Source organism: Grampus griseus (assembly GCF_964374135.1).
Source record: "Grampus griseus genome assembly, chromosome: 6".
Classification (NCBI taxonomy): domain Eukaryota; kingdom Metazoa; phylum Chordata; class Mammalia; order Artiodactyla; family Delphinidae; genus Grampus; species Grampus griseus.
The window spans coordinates 6,159,791-6,181,192 of record NC_139000.1 but is presented as its reverse complement, the minus strand read 5'-3'; the positions used below and the strand labels follow the sequence as shown (position 1 = coordinate 6,181,192).

The 21,402-nt window shown below is 41.7% G+C and overlaps 1 protein-coding gene across 10 annotated transcripts in view; it reads right to left on the bottom strand.

Moving 5' to 3' along the window:
* The window catches only part of FNBP1 (formin binding protein 1), a 139,974-nt gene that overhangs the window by 77,832 nt on the left and 40,740 nt on the right, over nucleotides 1-21,402 (bottom strand). For all 10 annotated transcript variants that reach the window (XM_082655766.1, XM_082655763.1, XM_082655765.1 and 7 more), the window contains exon 2: nucleotides 18,984-19,099. In XM_082655766.1, coding sequence (XP_082511892.1) covers nucleotides 18,984-19,099 — 116 coding nt within the window. The remainder of the gene's footprint in view (nucleotides 1-18,983; nucleotides 19,100-21,402) is intronic.

The window sequence follows — 21,402 nt, the reverse complement described above, 5'->3', positions numbered from 1 at the left end:
GAGAAAGACAAATACCATATGATATCACTTATATGTAGAATCAAAAATATGGCACAAATAAACCTATCTACGAAACAGAAACAGACTCACAGACATAGAGAACAGACTTGTGGTTGCCAAGGGGGAGAGGGCTGGAGGAGGGATGGACTGAGAGTTTAGGGTTAGTAGATGCAAACTATTACATATAGAATGGATGGACAACAAGGTCCTACTATATAGCACAGGGAACTATATTCAATGTCCTGGGATAAACCATAATCGAAAAGAATATGAAAAAGAATGTGTGTGTGTGTGTGTGTGTGTGTCTGTATATATATATAGAGAGAGAGAGAGAGAGAGAGAGAGAGAGAGAGCGCGCGCGCGAGAGCTGAGTCACTTTGCTGTACAGCAGAAATTAACATCAACTATACTTCAATTTAAAAAAAAAGAGGGCTTCCCTGGTGGCGCAGTGGTTGAGAGTCCGCCTGCCGATGCAGGGGACGCGGGTTCGTGCCCCGGTCCGGGAAGATCCCACATGCCACGGAGCGGCTGGGCCCGTGAGCCATGGCCGCTGAGCCTGCGCGTCCGGAGCCTGTGCTCCGCAGCGGGAGAGGCCACAACAGTGAGAGGCCCGCGTACCGGAAAAAAAAAAAAAAAAGAAGCAGAACAACAGCCCTAGGAGTGGACTAGTGGTCCACAGTGGGACTCCATATGACAGCATCTCAGTATTCACTTCCCTGTTTATTCCATGTTGCTATTCCTCTTTCATAGTAGCTACTTTCATTATTTCACATTCTATTTCTTTCATTTCCTCTGAATCTACAGATATACCTAGAAAAGTGTGCAATAATAAGTTTACAATTTTGATCACGGTACGTTTTACAGACAAAGCGAAATGTGAGTTCACCTCTAACAGGTGTTACTAGGTGACATGAGAGGCAGAGGACTTCAGTAAAAAGGACGTTGCTCTGGGAACCCAGAGGCCACGTGACTAGATGGTGTAACCTCAGACAAAGCAATGGGCAAGCCTGTGCTTCCAGTTCCTCATCTGTAAGCCTGAGTCAGGTGGGTGAAATGACCTCTATTGTCCCTTAAAGTTTGGAAATTCCCAGGGAATATATATCACCCAATAGAATAGTGATTATTGCAATTACTTTAAAAAGAAGTCATGGGGTTTCCCTGGTGGCACAGTGGTTGAGAGTCTGCCTGCCGATGCAGGGGACGCGGGTTCGTGTCCCAGTCTGGGAAGATTCCACATGCCGTGGAGCGGCTGGGCCTGTGAGCCATGGCCGCTGAGCCTGCGCGTCCAGAGCCTGTGCTCCACAACGGGAGAGGCCACAACAGAGAGAGGCCCGTGTACCACAAAAGCAAAAAAAAAAGAAGTCATGGGTATATAACAATTTAAAAATTATAATTAGACAAACTGATGAAAGAAAAATCTACTGACTTGGAGGTTGCTATCATGTGAGCTATGCTTAAATCAGTGTTTTCTCTACTGATTCTCTGGATACACAGTAAAGATTATCTAATAGATCTAGATTTGAAAGAATGTGAAAAAGCAGTATTTCCTTGAAGCAGGTGCCTTAGAGAAAAATTAATGCAAAAGAGAGAAATTTTTGTTTTTAATTTAATTTAATTTTTTTAACATCTTTATTGGAGTATAATTGCTTTACAATGGTGTGTTAGTTTCTGCTTTATAACAAAGTGAATCAGCTATACATAGCTGATTCACTTTGTTAAAAGCGATAAATCTTATATATTGAAAGCATGGTAGAATTCTTTGAGTTGCCTACCACATTTAGTCCTTAAAAAGGTAGATTTAATAAAAACAATAGCTCCGACTTACATGTACCAGGAATAAAAGGGGAGCCATGGAAAGCAGATGACTAATCAATAGGTTATTTTCCAAATATAATTAAAGCAGCATATATGGGACCTGCAGTATTGAAAAGCCTAGAGGTTGCATGTGAGATATTTTTAGTGCATGGTTTTAAATACTGACCATTTCTTCTGCTAACTATAAATTACAAATGGAAAATGTCACTTCTAAATTCACATCTTATATAAAAACTCATTCAAAACTGTTATTTTAGAGGTTGATTTAAATCCACATTTTCTTTTTAGCTTTCAGTCATTAGCAGATGTAAAAATAACTTAAACTTTATATCTAGTTGAAGGGACCATAGCTTGAAGAGATCCAGGTGAAACCAGTACTTTTTATAGTTCCGTTTTACCAGTCAAATCCTAACCAGGATTAAAGACCTGTTGTGGGTGATCTCCAGTAAAGACGGTCCAGTACTGAAGAATGATTATCACTTTGACGATGTTAGCATATATAGCATTCAAAATGCTTCTTAAAAGCATCAGTGGGGCTTCCCTGGTGGTGCAGTGGTTGAGAGTCCGCCTGCCGATGCAGGGGACGCGGGTTCATGCCCCGGTCTGGGAGGATCCCACATGCCACGGAGCGGCTGGGCCCGTGGGCCGTGGCCGCTGGGCCTGCGCATCCGGAGCCTGTGCTCCGCAACGGGAGAGGCCACGGCAGTGAGAGACCCGCATACCGCAAAAAAAAAAAAAAAAAAAAAAAAGCATCAATGAATAATTCACTCTATAGACACCAGCAGAAAACTAAAGGCTTAAGAGGTCTAGAAGGGATAAGGATATTTCTCTCAGGGACCACTACAAAAAAAAGAGCAACTTGCATTTCCATTCTCTGGAGGTGGGCTTTCTCGCCCTATTTGTATGAGGTTATTTTAAAAATAAGCAGGCAAATAAACACCAAAAGCACCTTTAAATTTATGGCGTCTTTCTGAGAAATTTAAATTGTTTTATACACTTGCTCTTCAGATAGGCTAATTAAAAGGTAAAAGGAAAATATACATCTTTTAATAAAGATACTGGATTTAAATTTGGTTGGTCCTAAGAACTGCGGGGAGGCTTCTAGAAAGGAAAAACTTGGGCCTCATTCCAGACCCTCTGAAATGGAAGGTCCAAGGCTGGACACAGGAATGTTTTGTGTTGTTGGTTTTTTTTTTAATCTGTCTTTTATATTTTAAAAGCTCACCACAGATTGCCAGATAAAGATGGCACAATAAAATCTGATCAGAGAACTGCGCTTTTCCAACGAGAGGCGAAATAAAAGCCAGGAAATTTTCAACAGCAGAAAATAAACCCATGAAGAAAGGCACGTCACCTCAGTCTACACACTCTGAGGAGTGGTGACCAGCGTGAGGGACAGAAAATTCTGGAACAGTGTAGAACAGATGCTTGACCCCACCCTCACAGTCACAGGGAGGGAAACAAGTCCACAGAACCCTGAAAACCGATTCAGACAGAAGTAAACTGAGGGGTGAGTAAGCACTCAGGGGACAGTGACAGAAAAGATCTGAGAGGAAGACATGCAGGCTGGCCACCCGGATGCCAGGACTTGGCAGGAGCTGGGGCTGGCCACCTGGGTCTCTACTTCCCAGGGTTGCAGGCTGAATGCCTGGGGAAGATTACCACAAAACCTAGGGATTCCCAAGGAATAGGGGTGAACGCCTTTGACCTAATGGAGTGAATGCTAAAACAGAACCTCTAACAAAGTTTCAGAACAGACAACAAAACTCAGAGCCTCAAAGACAAGATGTACAGAAACAAGTGCTTTTGAGACCATGCCCCATGGGGTTAATAAAAACTGGTGACGAACAGAAATTCTTGAGCTTGCCTTCCAGTTTATTAAAAACCCCTTCACGTGTAACCTGCCTTCACCGATCGAGCCGATGCTGTAACTGTTGCTACAAAAGGCTTAGCTGTCCTCCAAGCATCACACAGCCGACACAGTAAGATGTTTGCCTGGGTTGTTTTCCAGGAACTCAGAGCTAGCTGTGTCTAGCTCAAGCTCAAGCCAGCTAAGACTGGTCGGGACTCCCTAAAACAGGGTCTGTACAGGTGTCTGGTAAATGACATTTTGACACCAGAGGGCCAAAAACCCCATCGTCAGATCATGCTAGGCGCCTCCATTTTTGAACATGCATCCCAGGAAGAAGCAAGTAACTCAGATACGCCTGCACAGAACACTAATTACCTCACCTTTTCCCTACCTGCAATCACCTTTCCCCACGCCTAAGACTACCCTGCTTCTTTATCCCATAAACATCCCAAGCCTCTCACCTTCAGGGAGGTGGATCTGAGACTTGTTCTCCTACCTCCTCGCTTGGCTGCCTTGTGAATAAACCCTTTCCCTCCTGCAAACCTCGGCGTCTCAGTGTTTGGCTTGTTGCATGTTGGCAAACGAACCTGGTTTGGTAACACTTTCCTCCACGCTTACCCTATAAGGGAGCTCAGAGGGAACGACCAATGGCACCGGAAGCACAGCAGTGATTATTCACATTCTATCAGATCAAAGAGGGGCACTGGTGTTGTTTGTGTTAATAACAAAAACGTGCTTAGGCATCAACCTAAGACGTTTACATGCTTTATCTCATTAAGTCCCCTCAAGAGCCTTATAAGGTGAGAATTATCATCATTATTATTATTCACATATTACAGTTGAAAAAGACAAAGCACAGAGAGTAATTTGTCCCAAATCATATTACTATTAAGCGGAAGAACATCCCAGGCATTGGGACTCTTAGAGTCTGTTACTTGTAACCACTTCACTAAACTGCCTGTATTAAATATAAGCAAGGTGAAGGGATGTAGTATGTAATACAGAAGAAAAGGAAGGGACTTCCCCGGTGGCGCAGTGCTTAAGAATCCGCCTGTCAATGCAGGGGACACAGGTTCGATCCCTGGTCCGAGAAGATCCCACATGCCGCGGAGCAACAAAACCCGCGCGCCACAACTACTGAGCCCGCGCTCTGCAACAAGAGAAGCCACCGCAATGAGAAGCCCGCACACCGCAACGAAGAGCAGCCCCCACTCACTGCAACTAGAGAAAGCCTACGCACAGTAACGAAGACCCAATGTGGCCAAAAATTAAAAAAAATAAAAATAAGAAAGAAGAAGAAAAGGAAGGAAGAAAATGACAGAGAAAAACCCAATCTGGAAGAAAACATAAAAGGAAATGAAGCAAATCCTAACTCCTCCAGAATATTTGACACTATAAACAAATTTAATAAAACCACAAAGCCAATAAAGCAAGAATCCCCAGCCTACAGGACAAAACAGAATGGGATGAAACTGGGAGGCTGCAAAGCTAAGGAAATGAACTAGGAACTAAAACACACAACTCCAGAGCTAATAAATAAATTAGGCTGGATATCAAATTTAAGAGAGGAAAGTTTTAAGACAATCATAACGTGGAAAGTAACTCTCATAATCAGAAAAAGATAAAAGATCTGAAGAACAAGATGCTGTAACATAAGGAAAATGGATCTCTGAAGCATATGACCCAATAAGTAGAATAGAAAAAAATTCAGATATAATTGAAGAAAGTTCCCCTGAAATAAATTATTGACTTTTTATATGAAAGGGAAATTGACAAAGAGTGATCAACCACAGGGCATTGCTTGGTAAGGTTATCAAACTGCTAAAGTGGAACAAAAAATTCTTCACATACAGAGTCAAAAAAGCAAGTCACCTACAAAGAATAAAAATTTGGCTGGCCCCAGACTTTTCAACCAGAAGACAACGCAGCAGCAAAGTTTGGAGAGAAAAGTATGACCAGAGAATAATCAAGTCAAATTGTTGTTAAGTGCAGTCGACCCTCCACATCTGTGGGATCTACATCCACAGAGTCAACCGTGATCAAAGATATTGGGGGGAAAATTCCAGAAAGTTCCAAAAAGCAACACGTGAATTACTTCATGATGGCAACTGTTTACACAGCATTTACATTGTATTAGGTATTATAAGTAATCAAGAGATGCTTTAAAGTATACAGAAGGATGTGTGTAGATTACACACAAATACTATGCCATGTTACATAAGGGACTTGAGCATCTTCAGATTTTGGTATCCGAGGCGGGCGGGGGCAGGGGGTGGTGTTCCTGGAGCCAATCCCCCACGGATTCTGAGGGGTGACTGGATAGTGGCATTCTCAAACAAGAAAGAACTGGAGGATTATGCCACAGGCTCCTATAGGGGGAAGATAACCCTATTTTTCTTGAGGCCAACAAACAAGTAGAGAGGCTGTGGTAGAAGGAATGGTGATGAGCATAAATCTATAATTAAGACAAATTAACTGTGAGACTCATGTTACAGACTAAATTATATAACTGAATCAGGAGAGGAAGTAAAACAGGTAGATACTATTTTCTTTATGTTTCCTAGCAGTGAGTCAGTTGAGCCTGTTTAAAATTACAACATGAGTTAAAGCAAAAACAAAAACAAACAAAAAACAGGAATGACACCCTACACATTTTCCATAATCTTTTTGCTAAATCTTATAAGAATTTGTTTAATATTTCAAGTTTGCTAAATCCTTCAGTTTCACTTTAATAAAATCTTTTTAATTGTTCAAGTAAATTTAAATTTAATACCTTGCATATACAATATGCAACATATTTTATAAAATGACTTTTACACAGTTACCTTTCATTTACAATGAGATCCAATTTAAAAAAAAAAAAATTGACTAGGACAAGAATGGTTCATCAAGAAGAAAGTACAAACGGCTCAAATGTATAAAAACATACTCAACCTCATTCATGCTAAGAGACAAATTACCTTCCAGACGTAGCAATTTTTACTTATCAAATCGGCAAAGATAAAAAAGATGGGTAACAAGAAGCACTGAGGGTCAAGGCGAGTAGCACCGCCACGAACTCTGAAGTGGTGATAAGGGTCACAGCCTCCGAGAAGGGCAACTTGGCAAATTCTACCAGAACCAAAGTGCTACTTTTAGGAACTTATTCTCTAGATATGCTTGCCCAAGTGTATCATGCAAGGTTATCCAGTGCAACTTTGTTCAGAGTTGCAAACAACTGGAAACAACATATCCACCAATTCAATGCAACACTGTATAGTTGTAAATAGTAAAAATGAACTCTCGGAATAATTTCCAGGATGCAGAAAGGCAAGGGCACACTGAACTGCTGGGGAAGCAAGGAAGAAAACACACTTCCTTGCCTGTGTATCCATAATATCTCTCTGGAAGGATACGTAAGAGACAGATAACATTTATTGTCCCTGGAAACAGGGGTAAGAGAAGGGACACTCCACTGTAAACCTTTTTGTACCTTTAGAAGTTTTAATCATATGAATTCATTACCTGGTCATAACAAATAATTTAGTTTGTTTTGGCTGCGTTGGGTCTTTGTTGCTGAGGGCAGGCTTTCTGTAGTTGCAGTGAGCGGGGGCTACTGTTCCTTGCAGTGTGCGGGCTTCTCATTGCGGTGGCTTCTCTTGTTGCAGAGCACAGGCTCTAGGGTGCATGGTCTTCAGCAGTTGTGGTGAGTGGGCTCAGTAGTTGTGGTGCACGGGCTTAGCTGCTCTGAGGCATGTGGGATCTTCCCGGACCAGGGATCGAACTCATGTCTCCTGCATTGGCAGGCATATTTTTAGCCACTGTGCCACTAGGGAAGTCCTTTTTGTTTATTTTTAAAGAAACAGTTGCTAAGGGGCAATCAATAGTTGGTTCTCTTATATAGGTCATGTAAGATGTTTTAAGATTATATTAAGGGGACTTCCCTGGTGGCACAGTGGTTAAGAAGCCACCTGCCAATGTAGGGGACATGGGTTCAAGCCCTGGTCCGGGAAGATCCCACATGCCATGGAGCAATTAAGCCCGTGCGCCACAACTACTGAGCTTGCGCTCTAGAGCCCGTGAGCCACAACTACTGAAGCCCGCGAACCTAGAGCCCATGCTCCACAACAAGAGAAGCCACCGCAATGAGAAGCCCATGCACCGCAATAAAGAGTAGCCCCCACTCACCACAACTAGAGAAAGCCCGCACGCAGCAACGAAGACCCAATGCAGCCATAAATAGAAAATAAAAATTTTAAAAAAGATTATATTAAGAACTTGGGACTTTCCTGGTGGTCCAGTGGTAAAGAATCTGCCTTCCAATGCAGGGAACGTGGGTTCAATCCCTGGTCAGGGAACTAAGATCCCACAGGCCACGGGGCAACTAAGCTCCGGTGCCACAACTACTGAGCTCATGTACCTCAACTAGAGCCCGTGAGCCCAAACTACAGAGCCCACGTGCTCTAGAACCTGCGCACCACAACTACAGATTACACGTGCCCTGGAGCCTGAGCGCCACAACTAGAGAAGAGAAAACCCACACGTCACAACTAGAGAGAAGCCCACACACCACAATGAAAGATCCCGCGTGCCTCAACGAAGATCCTGCGTGCTGCAACTAAGACCCAATGCAGCCAAAAATAAATAAAATAAATAAATGTTTTTATAAAAAAAAAAGATTATATTAAGAATTTGACCCTATGCTGCCTTGAACGGATAATAACTATAGCAGGGGTCAGCAAACTTATATATAAGCACGTATATATGTATATGCTTATACATAAAAGCAAATTTATAAAGGGCCAGACAGTAAATATATTAGACCTGCAGCCCCAGGGTCACGGGGCTGCAAAAGCAGCCACGGACAATACACAGATGAATGGACGCACCTGTATTCCAGTAAAGCTTTGTGTACAAAACCAGGCAGTGATGGGTTTGGCCATGGCTATGGCCAGTAGTTTGTTAACCACTGACCTACAGAAATCAAAGCCCTAATTATCATCTTCCATGTCTAAAATAAGTTAGAGTCTTTTTTCCTCTAATGCAGAAAAGAAATTATTTAACGACAGACAACTCCCCAAAGAGACCATGATGGTTTTTCAACATCATATTGATGTTTTAAGCAAGTCTTTGTTGAATATGCTCCAGTCACACTGGTCTTTCCATTCCTTGAACATGTCCCCACCTCAGGACCTTTGCACTCGCTGATTCCTTGGCCTGGAAGAACTGCTCTCAGATCTTTGCATGCCTGCTTTCTCCTTGTCTGTCAGTTCTCAAGCAATGGATTTCCCTGGCCAGTCAGGCTAAGTAAGCCTTGCCCCCCCCATCATCTTCTAATGCATCACTGGTTTTACTTATTCGCTATCTTTATTAAACTTTATTTATTACTTAAACGCTATCTTTAAATGATTTACTGCCTTGCTTATTTGCATGCAGTCTTTTTTCCATAGTGAGAAGGTGAGTCCCTCAGGCTCAGGCACTTCCTGTGTCTCATTCACTAGAGTCTCCCCCGCCCCCAACTCTGTTGACACATTATTAGTTGTTCTGTTTGTTTTTAAACCTTCATCAGCTCCCATAGGCCTGTGCAGGCACATAATTCTCCTTGAAGCAGTGCTGACCAAATATTGTAGACCTGTTCCCTGTTGATTCACTCTTTCTACAGCTATTTACTAAGCACCTATTTTATGCACTGTTCCACACTACAGGGATTCATTAGTGAACACAACGCAAAGAGCCCTCTGCCCTTGGGAGGCTTATATTCTAGCAGGGAGGGAGCAGAAGACAATGAACAACACAATATGTAAGAAAATTACATAATGTTAGAAAGTTATCAGCGCTTTGGAAAAACCAAAAAGTCCAGCAGGGAGGCAGGGAGGCCCTTACTGAGGAGGTGACATCTGAGCAAAGACTTGAAGGAGGTGAGGGAGTTGGCCACGTGGACCCTGGAGGATGGACCTCTAGGTGACAACATCTATATGAAAGGCCAATGCAGCATCCCTGGGGTGACAGCATGTCTGGCATGTACAAGATACAGCACGGAGGCCAATTCTGTTAGAGCAGAGATACGAAGGGAGAGAGAGAAAGAGGTAATGTCTGAGAGGTAGAGAGACCCGTTCACGAAGGGCTTTATAGGACATCCACTGTAAGGATATTCGATTTACTTCGAGGGAAATGGGGAGACGTTGGTGTTTTGAATGAGGAGTGCTGTGATCTGCCTGTCTTGTGGAAAAGACGGACAGTAGGAAATAAGGGAGGAATAAGAAACCAGTTAGAAGATTCATAGTAAGCCAGGTAAGAGGTGATGGGGGCTTGGACCACAGTGCCAGCAGTGGAGGTGCTGAGAAGGGCAGGGATCCTGGATCAATCTGGAAAGCAGAGGTACCAGGACTTCCCGATGGGGGCAGGGGAGCGTGGGAGAAAGACAAAAGCCAAAGATGACTCTGGAGTTTTTGACCCAAGCAAGGAAGGATGCAGCTGCCCTCGAGCCGAGCCGGGGAGCTGCGGGGAGCCGGGCTGCAGAGATGCAGATTTTGTTGGGATTTTTGTGTTTGTTTTTTGGCTGCGTGGGGTCTTCGTTGCTGCATGCAGGCTTTCTCTAGCTGCGGCGAGTGGGGGCTACTCTTCATTGCCGTGCACGGGCTTCTTATTGCGGTGGCTTCTCTTGTTGTGGAGCACGGGCTCTAGGCACGCAGGCTTCAGTAATTGTAGCATGCAGGCTCAGTAGTCGTGGCGCACAGGCTCAACTGCTCCACGGCATGTGGGATCTTCCTGGACCAGGGCTTGAACCCATGTCCCCTGCATTGGCAGGTGGACTCACAACCACTGCGCCACCAGGAAAGCCCCAGAAATGCAGACTTTGAGTGGATATTCTGTTTCAGACATCCAAATGGAGATTCTGAGTAACCTGTTTCTGGAGTTCAGGACAGAGATCAAGCTTGGAGACATCTGTTGCCGTAGAGATCGTACTTAAAGCCATCACCAGGAGAGTATAAATAGAGAAGGGAAGATGACGGAGGACTGGGCGCCAGGGCACATCGGGGTGAAGTGGCAGAAGGAAAGGAGGAACTGCGAAGGGGGTTGAGCAGGGCTTCTGAAGAGCTTCTGGTGAGATAGGAATGAAGCCAAGAGACTGGGGTTTCAGAGGCCAAGCAAGAAAAGTGTTTCGAGGAGGGAGCACCCACCCCTTCAAAGACGCTGAGGGGTCAAGGGTGGTGAGAACTGAGGACAGGCGACTGGGTGGGACAGGATGAAGCTCACTGGTGCCCCGAGGAGCTGTTCTGGTGCACAGGTGCAGGTGAGCTAAATAGGGAGAGGAGGGGAACTGGAGAGACATTGTTGGGAAGGTTTGCTGCAAAGGAAGGCAAAGAAATGGTGGCAGCTGGTGGGGGAAGTGAGCTCAAGAGAAGTTTTGTTTTCTTGTTTGTTTTTTAATGATGGGAGACAGTGGTACATTTTTGTGACCATGGGAATAATCCAGTAGAAAGTAAAGCCTTGATAACATAGGAGACAGAGGAAAACTAGTGGGGACAGAGCTCCAGAGTCGGAGAGATGGGGGAAGATCTAGTGTGCAAGAGGAGGGCTTGGATTCAGCCAGGAGCATCAGAGGGAGGGGGCATCCAGGTGTGGGAACAGATGCCGACAGATGGGTTACAGGGCCTGAGAGCCTGAGGGTGTTTTCCTCTATCTGCTTCAATTTTCTCAGTGAAGTAGGAAGCAAGTGGTGAGGATGGGAAGGGAGGTGTTGGGGTTTGTGGAAAGAGAAGCTATGAAAGACGCAGGCAGGTGGGAAAGCAAACCAACAAAGGGCAGGTAGTATGATTACTCATCAGCCTCAAGGGCCCGGCCCAGATCTCAGTCCAAAGGATTAGAAAACACCTCCAAAGGATTAGCAATTGTCTTGAATTGTCTTGAATTACTCATAATCTTTTTTTATCAACTTCTCCCAATAAGCACAAATTTAGATACTTTGCAGGGATGTGATGAAACAAATGTTAACATTTAAATCTCAGGAAAAGGACTTCCTAAGAGATTACCATCATAGCAGTAATACCGCTACTCTATTTCAAGTCATGAAACATGATCCAGAACAGGGTAAAACGGTCGATGGAGAGCTATTAAATGTTATCCCAAACCTATTATTGGGATTTGGAGTCTTTTCCAATAGCCTCCAATTTTGTTACCTAAATCAGCACTTCCCTCACAGAGGGGGATGAGAAAGGGCAGGGAGCCAGGTGCTTCCCAGAGCGAAAAAGAAAGCACCTTCCCTTCATGACATAGAACTGATGGAGAAATTTGCTGAGAACTGACTTAATGACATCCCATGACAAACCTCCAAAGCAAAACAAGACAGTGGATAAGGCACCAGGAAAGAAGAGAATAGGCTAAGAGAAAAAGAATACAACAAATGTAGGGAAATCCATTAGATGAGACCTTACTTCGCCTAAAGCTGTTAGGTAACCCATTTCCACATGAGAGACAACATTTTCTGACAGCGCAACGTCTCAGTAATCAACACAAAGCAGCTCATTCTCCATTCACACTTTCAGTTTTAAAAGCCTTAAAGCGCTAATGAGGCTGATACACATACAGGGCGCCAGAAATTCATCTGGAATAAAATGTATTTATAAAAATAAATTTACTTATTAAATTCTTATTAAGGAAATTTAAGAATAATTTATTTATTATTAAATTATTCTTAAATAAATTTATTTATTATTAAATACATTAAATAAATTATTTATAAAAATTATTTCGTTGAGCAATCTGTTTTACATTTTATTTACTCAATGGAAACAAAACTTATCCATAAAAGTATACCACAGGCACTACCACTTAGGTACTTATTTACAAACAACAACAGCCCTCTGAGAAGCCACGTTCTTTCAAAGATACATGACATACACCTTATCCAGATGCTCTTTGGATTAAAATGAAATATTTCTAAACCAAAAGTCATCTAGACCTTTCACAATCTGTGCAAACCAGCCAAACAAGAAATCATTAAAGGGACTTCCCTGGTGGTACAGTGGTTAAGAATCCACCTGCCAATGCAGGGGACACAGGTTCGAGCCCTGGTCCGGGAAGATCCCACATGCCGCAGAGCAACTGCGCTCTAGAGCCCGTGTGCCTATAGCCTGTGTTCCTCAACAAGAGAAGACACTACAATGAGAAGCCCACGCACTGCAACGAAGACCCAATGAAGCCAAAAATGAATAAATACACAAATAAATAAATAAATTTAAAAAAAAGAAATCATTAAAGATTTTGCCACTTCAAGTTCAAGCTTACCAGCCACTTTTAAACATTTTACATAAAAACACAACTTTCTTGGATAATTTCATCATTGTTAAATTGTTATAAGAAGGGCCTCCACAGGACCTCTCACGTGCTGCTGGAGGGATCGTGAATCAGACAAACTGTCTGGAAAATTGTTTGACTCCATCTACTAAAGCTAAACATACACAAAGCCTATGACCCAGGAATTCCACTCCTGGGTATATAATTTATATCCCCAAATTGGAAACAAGCAATAGCCTAGTGACAGTAGACTGGACAAACGGTGATACATCCATATACCAAAATACTAAACACCAATCAAAAGAAAAGCACCACCACATGCAACAACACAAATGAATCTCATAGACATAATGAGGAACAAAGGAAGCCAAATACAAACAGTACATAATAAATGATTACATTTGCATAAGGTTCAAAAATAAGCATGACTAATCCAAGCTGTCAGAGATCAGGAAAGTGGTCAACCATGCGGGTGAGGGGGATGAACTAGAAAGGGCTGGGGCGATGGGGGGCCTCTGAGGCTGGGAATTTCCTGTTTCTTGACCTGGATGCTGGTCACATAGTGGTATTCACTCTGAAAATTTCCAGGGCTTTACATTTATGATCTGTGCACTTTCCTGTATATATATTATGTTTCAAAACAGTTTTCTGGGGAAAAAAAAAATGGTGCTCCAAAATTCAGCAGAATCCTTTTAAGAAACAGAGCCTAGAGGGCAGACAGCAGAAGCAAGAAGAACTACATCCTGCAGCCTGTGGAACAAAAACCACATTCACAGAAAGACAGACAAGATGAAAAGGCAGAGGGCTATGTACCAGATGAAGGAACAAGATAAAACCTCAGAAAAACAACTGAATGAAGTGGAGATAGGCAACCCTCCAGAAAAAGAATTCAGAATAATGATAGTGAAGATGATCCAGGACCTCGGAAAAAGAATGGAGGTAAAGATCGAGAAGATGCAAGAAATGTATAACAACAACAACAAAAAGAAATGTATAACAAAGACCTAGAAGAATTAAAGAACAAACAGAGATGAACAATACAATAACTGAAATGAAAACTACACTAGAAGGAATCAATAGCAGAATAACTGAGGCAGAAGAACGGAGAAGTGACCTGGAAGACAGAATGGTGGAATTCACTGCTGCAGAACAGAATAAAGAAAAAAGAATGAAAAGAAATGAAGACAGCCTAAGAGATCTCTGGGACAACATTAAACGCAACAACATTCGCATTACAGGGGTCCCAGAAGAAGAGAGAGAGAAAGGACCAGAGAAAATATTTGAAGAGATTATAGTCGAAAACTTCCCTAACATGGGAAAGGAAATAGCCACCCAAGTCCAGGAAACACAGCGAGTCCCATACAGGATAAACCCAAGGAGAAACACGCCGAGACACATAGTAATCAAATTGGAAAAAATTAAAGACAAAGAAAAATTATTGAAAGCAGCAAGGGAAAAACGACAAATAACATACAAGGGAACTCTCATAAGGTTAACAGCTGATTTCTCAGCAGAAACTCTACAAGCCAGAAGGGAGTGGCATTATATACTTCAAGTGATGAAAGGGAAGAACCTACAACCAAGATTACTCTACCCAGCAAGGATCTCATTCAGATTCAATGGAGAAATCAAAAGCTTTACAGACAAGCAAAAGCTAAGAGAATTCAGCACCACCAAACCAGCTCTACAACAAATGCTAAAGGAACTTCTCTAAGTGGGAAACACAGGAGAAGAAAAGGACCTATAAAAACAAACCAAAAACAATTAAGAAAATGGTCATAGGAACATACATATCGATAATTACCTTAAATGTGAATGGATTAAATGCTCCAGCCAAAAGACACTGGCTTGCTGAATGAATACAAAAACAAGACCCATATATATGCTGCCTAGAACAGACCCACTTCAGACCTAGGGACACATACAGACTGAAAGTGAGGGGATGGAAAAAGGTATTCCATGCAAATGGAAATCAAAAGAAAGCTGGAGTAGCAATACTCGTATCAGATAAAATAGACTTTAAAATAAAGAATATTACAAGAGACAAGGAAGGACACTACATAATGATCAAGGGATCAATCCAAGAAGAAGATATAACAATTATAAATATATATGCACCCAACATAGGAGCACCTCAATACATAAGGCAACTGCTAACAGCTATAAAAGAGGAAATTGACAGAAACACAATAATAGTGGGGGACTTTAACACCTCACTTACACCAACGGACAGATTATCCAAAATGAAAATAAATAGGGAAACAGAAGCTTTAAATGACACAACAGACCAGATAGATTTAATTGATATTTATAGGACATTCCATCCAAAAACAGCAGATTACACTTTCTTCTCAAGTGCACATGGAACATTCTCCAGGATAGATGACATCTTGGGTCACAAATCAAGCCTCGGTAAATTTAAGAAAACTGAAATCATATCAAGCATCTTTTCTGACCACAATGCTATGAGATTAGAAATGAATTGCAGGGAAAAAACCATAAAAAACACAAACACATGGAGGCTAAACAATACATTACTAAATAACCAAGAGATCATTGAAGAAATCAAAGAGGATATCAAAAAATACCTAGAGACAAATGACAATGAAAACATGATGATCCAAAACCTGTGGGATGCAGCAAAAGCAGTTCTAAGAGGGAAGTTTATAGCTATACAAGCCTACCTCAAGAAACAAGAAAAATCGCAAATAAACAATCTAACCTTACACCTAAAGGAACTAGAGAAAAAAGAACAAACAAAACCCAAAGTTAGCAGAAGGAAAGAAATCATGAAGATCAGAGCAGAAATAAATGAAATAGAAACAAAGAAAACAACAGCAAAGATCAATAAAACTAAAAACTGGTTCTTTGAGAAGATAAACAAAATTGATAAACCATTAGCCAGACTCATCAAGAAAAAGAGGGAGAGGACTCAAATCAATACAACTAGAAATGAAAAAGGAGAAGTTACAACAGACACCGCAGAAATACAAAGGATTATAAGAGACTACTACAAGCAACTCTATGCCAACAAAACGGACAACCTGGAAGAAATGGACAAATTCTTAGAAATGCACAACCTTCCGAGACTGAACCAGGAAGAAATAGAAAATATAAACAGACCAATCACAAGCACTGAAATTGAGACTGTCATTAAAAATCTTCCAACAAACAAAAGTCCAGGACCAGATGGCTTCACAGTGAATTCTATCAAACATTTAGAGAAGAGCTAACACCTATCCTTCTCAAGCTCTTCCAAAAAATTGCAGAGGAAGAACACTCCCAAACTCATTCTATGAGGTCACCATCACCCTTATACCAAAACCAGACAAAGATACTACAAAACAAGAAAATTACAGACCAATATCACTTATGAATATAGATGCAAAAATCCTCAACAAAATACTAGCAAACAGAATCCAACAACACATTAAAAGGATCATACACCATGATCAAGTGGGACTTATCCCAGGGATGCAAGGATTCTTCAATATAGGCAAATCAATCAATGTGATAAACCATATTAACAAATTGAAGGAGAAAAACCATATAATCATCTCAATAGATGAAGAAAAAGCTTCTGACAAAATTCAACACCCATTTATGATAAAAACTCTCAAGAAAGTGGGCATAGAGGGAACCTACCTCAACATAATAAAGGTCATATACGACGAACCCACAGCAAACATCATTCTCAATGGTGAAAAACTGAAAGCATTTCCTCTAAGATCAGGAACGAGACAAGGATGTCCACTCTTACCACTCTTACTCAACATAGCTTTGGAAGTCCTAGCCACGGCAATCAGAGAAGAAAAAGAAATAAAAGGAATACAAATTGGAAAATAAGAAGTAAAACTGTCACTGTTTGCAGATGACATGATACTATACATAGAGAATCCTAAAGATGCCACCAGAAAACTACTAGAGCTAATCAATGAATTTGGTAAAGTTGCAGGATACAAAATTAATGCACAGAAATCTCTTGCATTCCTATCCACTAATGATGAAAAATCTGCAAGAGAAATTAAGGAAACACTCCCGTTTACCACTGCAACAAAAAGAATAAAATACCTAGGAATAAACCTACCTAGGGAGACAAAAGACCTGTATGCAGAAAACTATAAGACACTGATGAAAGAAATTAAAGATGATATTAACAGATGGAGAGATATACCATGTTCTTGGCTTGGAAGAATCAATATTGTGAAAATGACTATACTACCCAAAGCAATCTACAGATTCAATTCAATCCCTATCAAATTACCAATGGCATTTTTTATGGAACTAGAACAAAAAATCTTAAAATTTGTATGGAGACACAAAAGATTCCGAATAGCCAAAGCAGTCTTGAGGGAAAAAAACAGAGCTGGAGGAATCAGACTCCCTGACTTCAGACTATACTACAAAGCTACAGTAATCAAGACAATATGGTACTGGCACAAAAACAGAAACATAGATCAATGGAACAAGATAGAAAGCCCAGAGATAAACCCACGCACCTGTGGTCAACTAATCTATGACAAAGGAGGCAAGGATATACAATGGAGACAAGACAGTCTCTTCAATAAGTGGTGCTGGGAAAACTGGACAGCTACATGTAAAAGAATGAAATTAGAACACTCCCTAACACCATACACAAAGATAAACTCAAAATGGATTTGAGACCTAAATGTAAGACCAGACACTATAAAACTCTTACAGGAAAACACAGGAGGAACATTCTTTGGCATAAATCACGGCAAGATCTTTTTTGATCCACCTCTTAGAATAATGGAAATAAAAACAAAAATAAACAAATGAGACCTAATGAAACTTAAAAGCTTTTGCACAGCAAAGGAAACCATAAACAAGATGGAAAGGCAACCCTCAGAATGGGAGAAAATATTTGCAAATGAATCAACAGACAAAGGATTAATCTCCAAAATATATAAACAGCTCATGCAGCTCAATATTAAAGAAACAAACAACCCAATCCAAAAATGGGCAGAAGACTTAAACAGACATTTCTCCAAAGAAGACATAGAGATGGCCAAGAAGCACATGAAAAGCTGCTCAACATCACTAATTACTAGAGAAATGCAAATCAAAACTACAATGAGGTATCACCTCACACCAGTTAGAATGGGCATCATCAGAAAATCTACAAACAACAAATGCTGGAGAGGGTGTGGAGAAAAGGGAACCCTCTTGCACTGTTGGTGGGAATGTAAATTGATACAGCCACTATGGAGAATAGTATGGAGGTTCCTTAAAAAACTAAAAATAGAATTACCATATGATCCAGCAATCCCACTACTGGGCATATGCCCTGAGAAAACCATAATTCAAAAAGACACATGCACCCCAATGTTCATTGCAGCACTATTTACAATAGCCAGGTCATGGAAGCAACCTAAATGCCCATCAACAGACGAATGGATAAAGAAGTTGTGGTACATATATACAATGGACTGTTACTCAGCCATAAAAAGGAATGAAATTGAGTCATTTGTTGAGACGTGGATGGATCTAGAGACTGTCATACAGAGTGAAGTAAGTCAGAAAGAGAAAAACAAATATCGTATATTAACGCATGTATGTGGAACCTAGAAAAGTGGTACAGATGAACCGGTCTGCAGGGTAGAATTTGAGACACAGATGTAGAGAACAAATGTATGGACACCAAGGGGGGAAAGCCACGGGGGCGTGGGGATGGTGGTGTGCTGAATTGGGCGACTGGGATTGACATGTATACACTGATGTGTATAAAATTGATGACCAATAAGAACCTACTGTATAAAAAAATAAATAAAATTAAATTTAAAAATTAAAAAAAAAGAAACAGAGCCTAAAAGCAATAACTTGGTTTTTATGTTTACTGTCCTCTAAAAAATAATTTTCAATATTAAAAAAAACAACTGCTTCTACTGAAATATAAGCTTACATGAAAAGGGAAAATAAATATTTAAAGGATTATACATTTATAGTATAAAATGAGGATATAAATTATCTTTACATCCATTCTGCAGTTAACAAACAACCTTTCTCAATATCAACTTACCTGAGTTGCTTTGCATAGCTGAGTTCAATCTCTGTCCTTTCCTTTACAAATTTGATGTATTTCTCAAGAATATCAATTCCCCACTGTGTGTGTTTTTCTAAGTTGTCAAATTGATCCTGTTAATAAAAAACAAAGGGAGAGCTTGTAATCTTTCTCTGTGATTAACGTAACTTCAGTGAACAATTCTCAACAATAAATCAGTACGTAGAAAGCAGTTCTAACATTTTCCATGATTGTACTTGGGTGCTTTTTCGCTGAGCAAATTTTAAATCAACATTACCAAATTTGGTTTGAAAACTGCCTGAGATATTGAACTCTGACCCCTCTGTTCACGTCCCCTATTCCTGTTAGAAACATGGTGTTTGGATGTATTTAATGTCCTAGTGCAAAGCAAAGTGTCTTCTGCAGATACCAAAAACTGAGAGATGAAACACACTCCCGTGTCAACTCAGTCACACTATTAGCACCTTAACTGTTATCTCTGAGTTAGCATTCAGGATAAGCTCACTGAAATTTGAGGCAAGGAAATGGCAGGGAGAAGAGTTACAAAATACTTGCTTTCTTCAAACAAATGACTCATGCGGACTTCATTCCAACATTCAACCATGCATCAAGCCTACACTATTTGCCAGGAATGGTGATTGGGGCTGGGGAACAAGAAAGAAGAGAATTATAGCCACGATGTACAGGCTGCCTCAAGATTCCTAGTCTGGAAGGGAGCGGGTAGGTATTCCAGCCACCCCTAATGCAAAGGCAGGGAGAGGCCCAGGAATCAGGGGGACCGGTCCTGCTGGAGCTCAAGGTGGGGGTAGGGCACAAGGGAATGAGTGGTGGTGGGTGACGGGACTAGAGGGTCCGGGCCTGATCACCCAGGGCCTTGAATGCCGAGTTAAGGTGTCTAGACTCTCTGGTGGGCACAAGTGAGCCACTGAAGGGTTCGCAAAGGGAGTGGCACACCTAAGACATGTTTAGCATCACCAGGAGCTGGATGTCAGGGGACTGTTCAATATCTTAAGCAGAGAAACTGGGAGCAGAGGGGAGGATTTTATAGACCATGAACAAAGAATCAGCAGTCTTAGTGACTGGATGGGGAGGCTGGAAGGGATATGCAGGATAGGGGAGGATTCTAAGGCGACTCCTTGGTTCTGTTTCCTGTGAGTACACAGGCGGAGGGGCAGCAGTTTGGGGTGAAGTGACATGTGGAGTCAGGGACTGACATGTCCAGAAGAGAGTTGGAAACACAGATGTATTCAGGGCTCAAGGACGGAGGCCAGGGAGCTGGTAGATCTGAAACAATAGCCAAGGATCAGAACCCCAGAGTCGGCTGCAGCTCTGCACTGAATTCATAAAGAGGGCCAAACCCAGGGAGGAGAGCCCAGAAAGACCTACGAAGGTGGGGTGTTAGCACAACATTGGGGAAGAGAGAAGTTGCAAAGGTGAAAGTCTGCTCATGAGAGGTAACAGTAACAGAGGATGAGGTTCTAGCCCCAGCTCTGGGACTTCGCAGAGAAAGGCCATGGAACATCTCAAGGTTTTAGTCATCCACCTACAAGATGAAGATAGAATCCCTGCCTAATTTGAGAAATCGGTCGTGAGGATCATGTAAGACGGAAAAATGCCAAGCCAAGTACAAAAACACAAAGCCACCATGTAACCCTATCTCAGGCGTGTGCAATCTTACAATATACATTTTGCATCGTCCTTCAGCTTATTTTTTAGATCCAGCATCTTCAATTTTAAATCTATCATTGTGCTTTGATTCTATTTTCCATTCAAAGCAGTGCAAACTGTAACATGAGAAAATGTTCCATATACTTGACTTAGAGCAGGAGGGTAGCAGAGTCAAGACACTTTTTTTCTCAAACTTCAGAAACCCTGGGAATTCCCTGGCGGTCCACTGCTTAGGATTCTGCGCTTCCACTGCAGGGGGCATGGGTTCCATCCCTGGCCGGGGAACTAAGATCCTGCAAGCTACACAAGAGAAACCCTCTTCTGAAGAAAAATAATTTCCTCAACCTTACTCCCGCCCAGGCCCACAGAACAGTTTGAGAAACCTCAACTTAAGAAATTCAGGGGCTTCCCCGGTGGCGCAGTGGTTGAGAGTCTGCCTGCCGATGCAGGCGACACGGGTTCGTGCCCCGGTCCGGGAAGATCCCACATACCGCGGAGCGGCTGGGCCCCTGAGCCATGGCCGCTGAGCCTGCGCGTCCGGAGCCTGTTGCTCCGCAACGGGAGAGGCCACAGCAGTGAGAGGCCCGCGAACCGCAAAAAAAAAAAAAAAAAGAAAAAGAAAAAGAAAAGAAATTCAGGCTTTCTTTTACAAGAATATTTTCTAATTGAAAGTAATCACTGTACAATGTTTACCTTTATACCTAATAATTTCTAATATTATCATAAAAAATCAGAGACCATTTAAGAT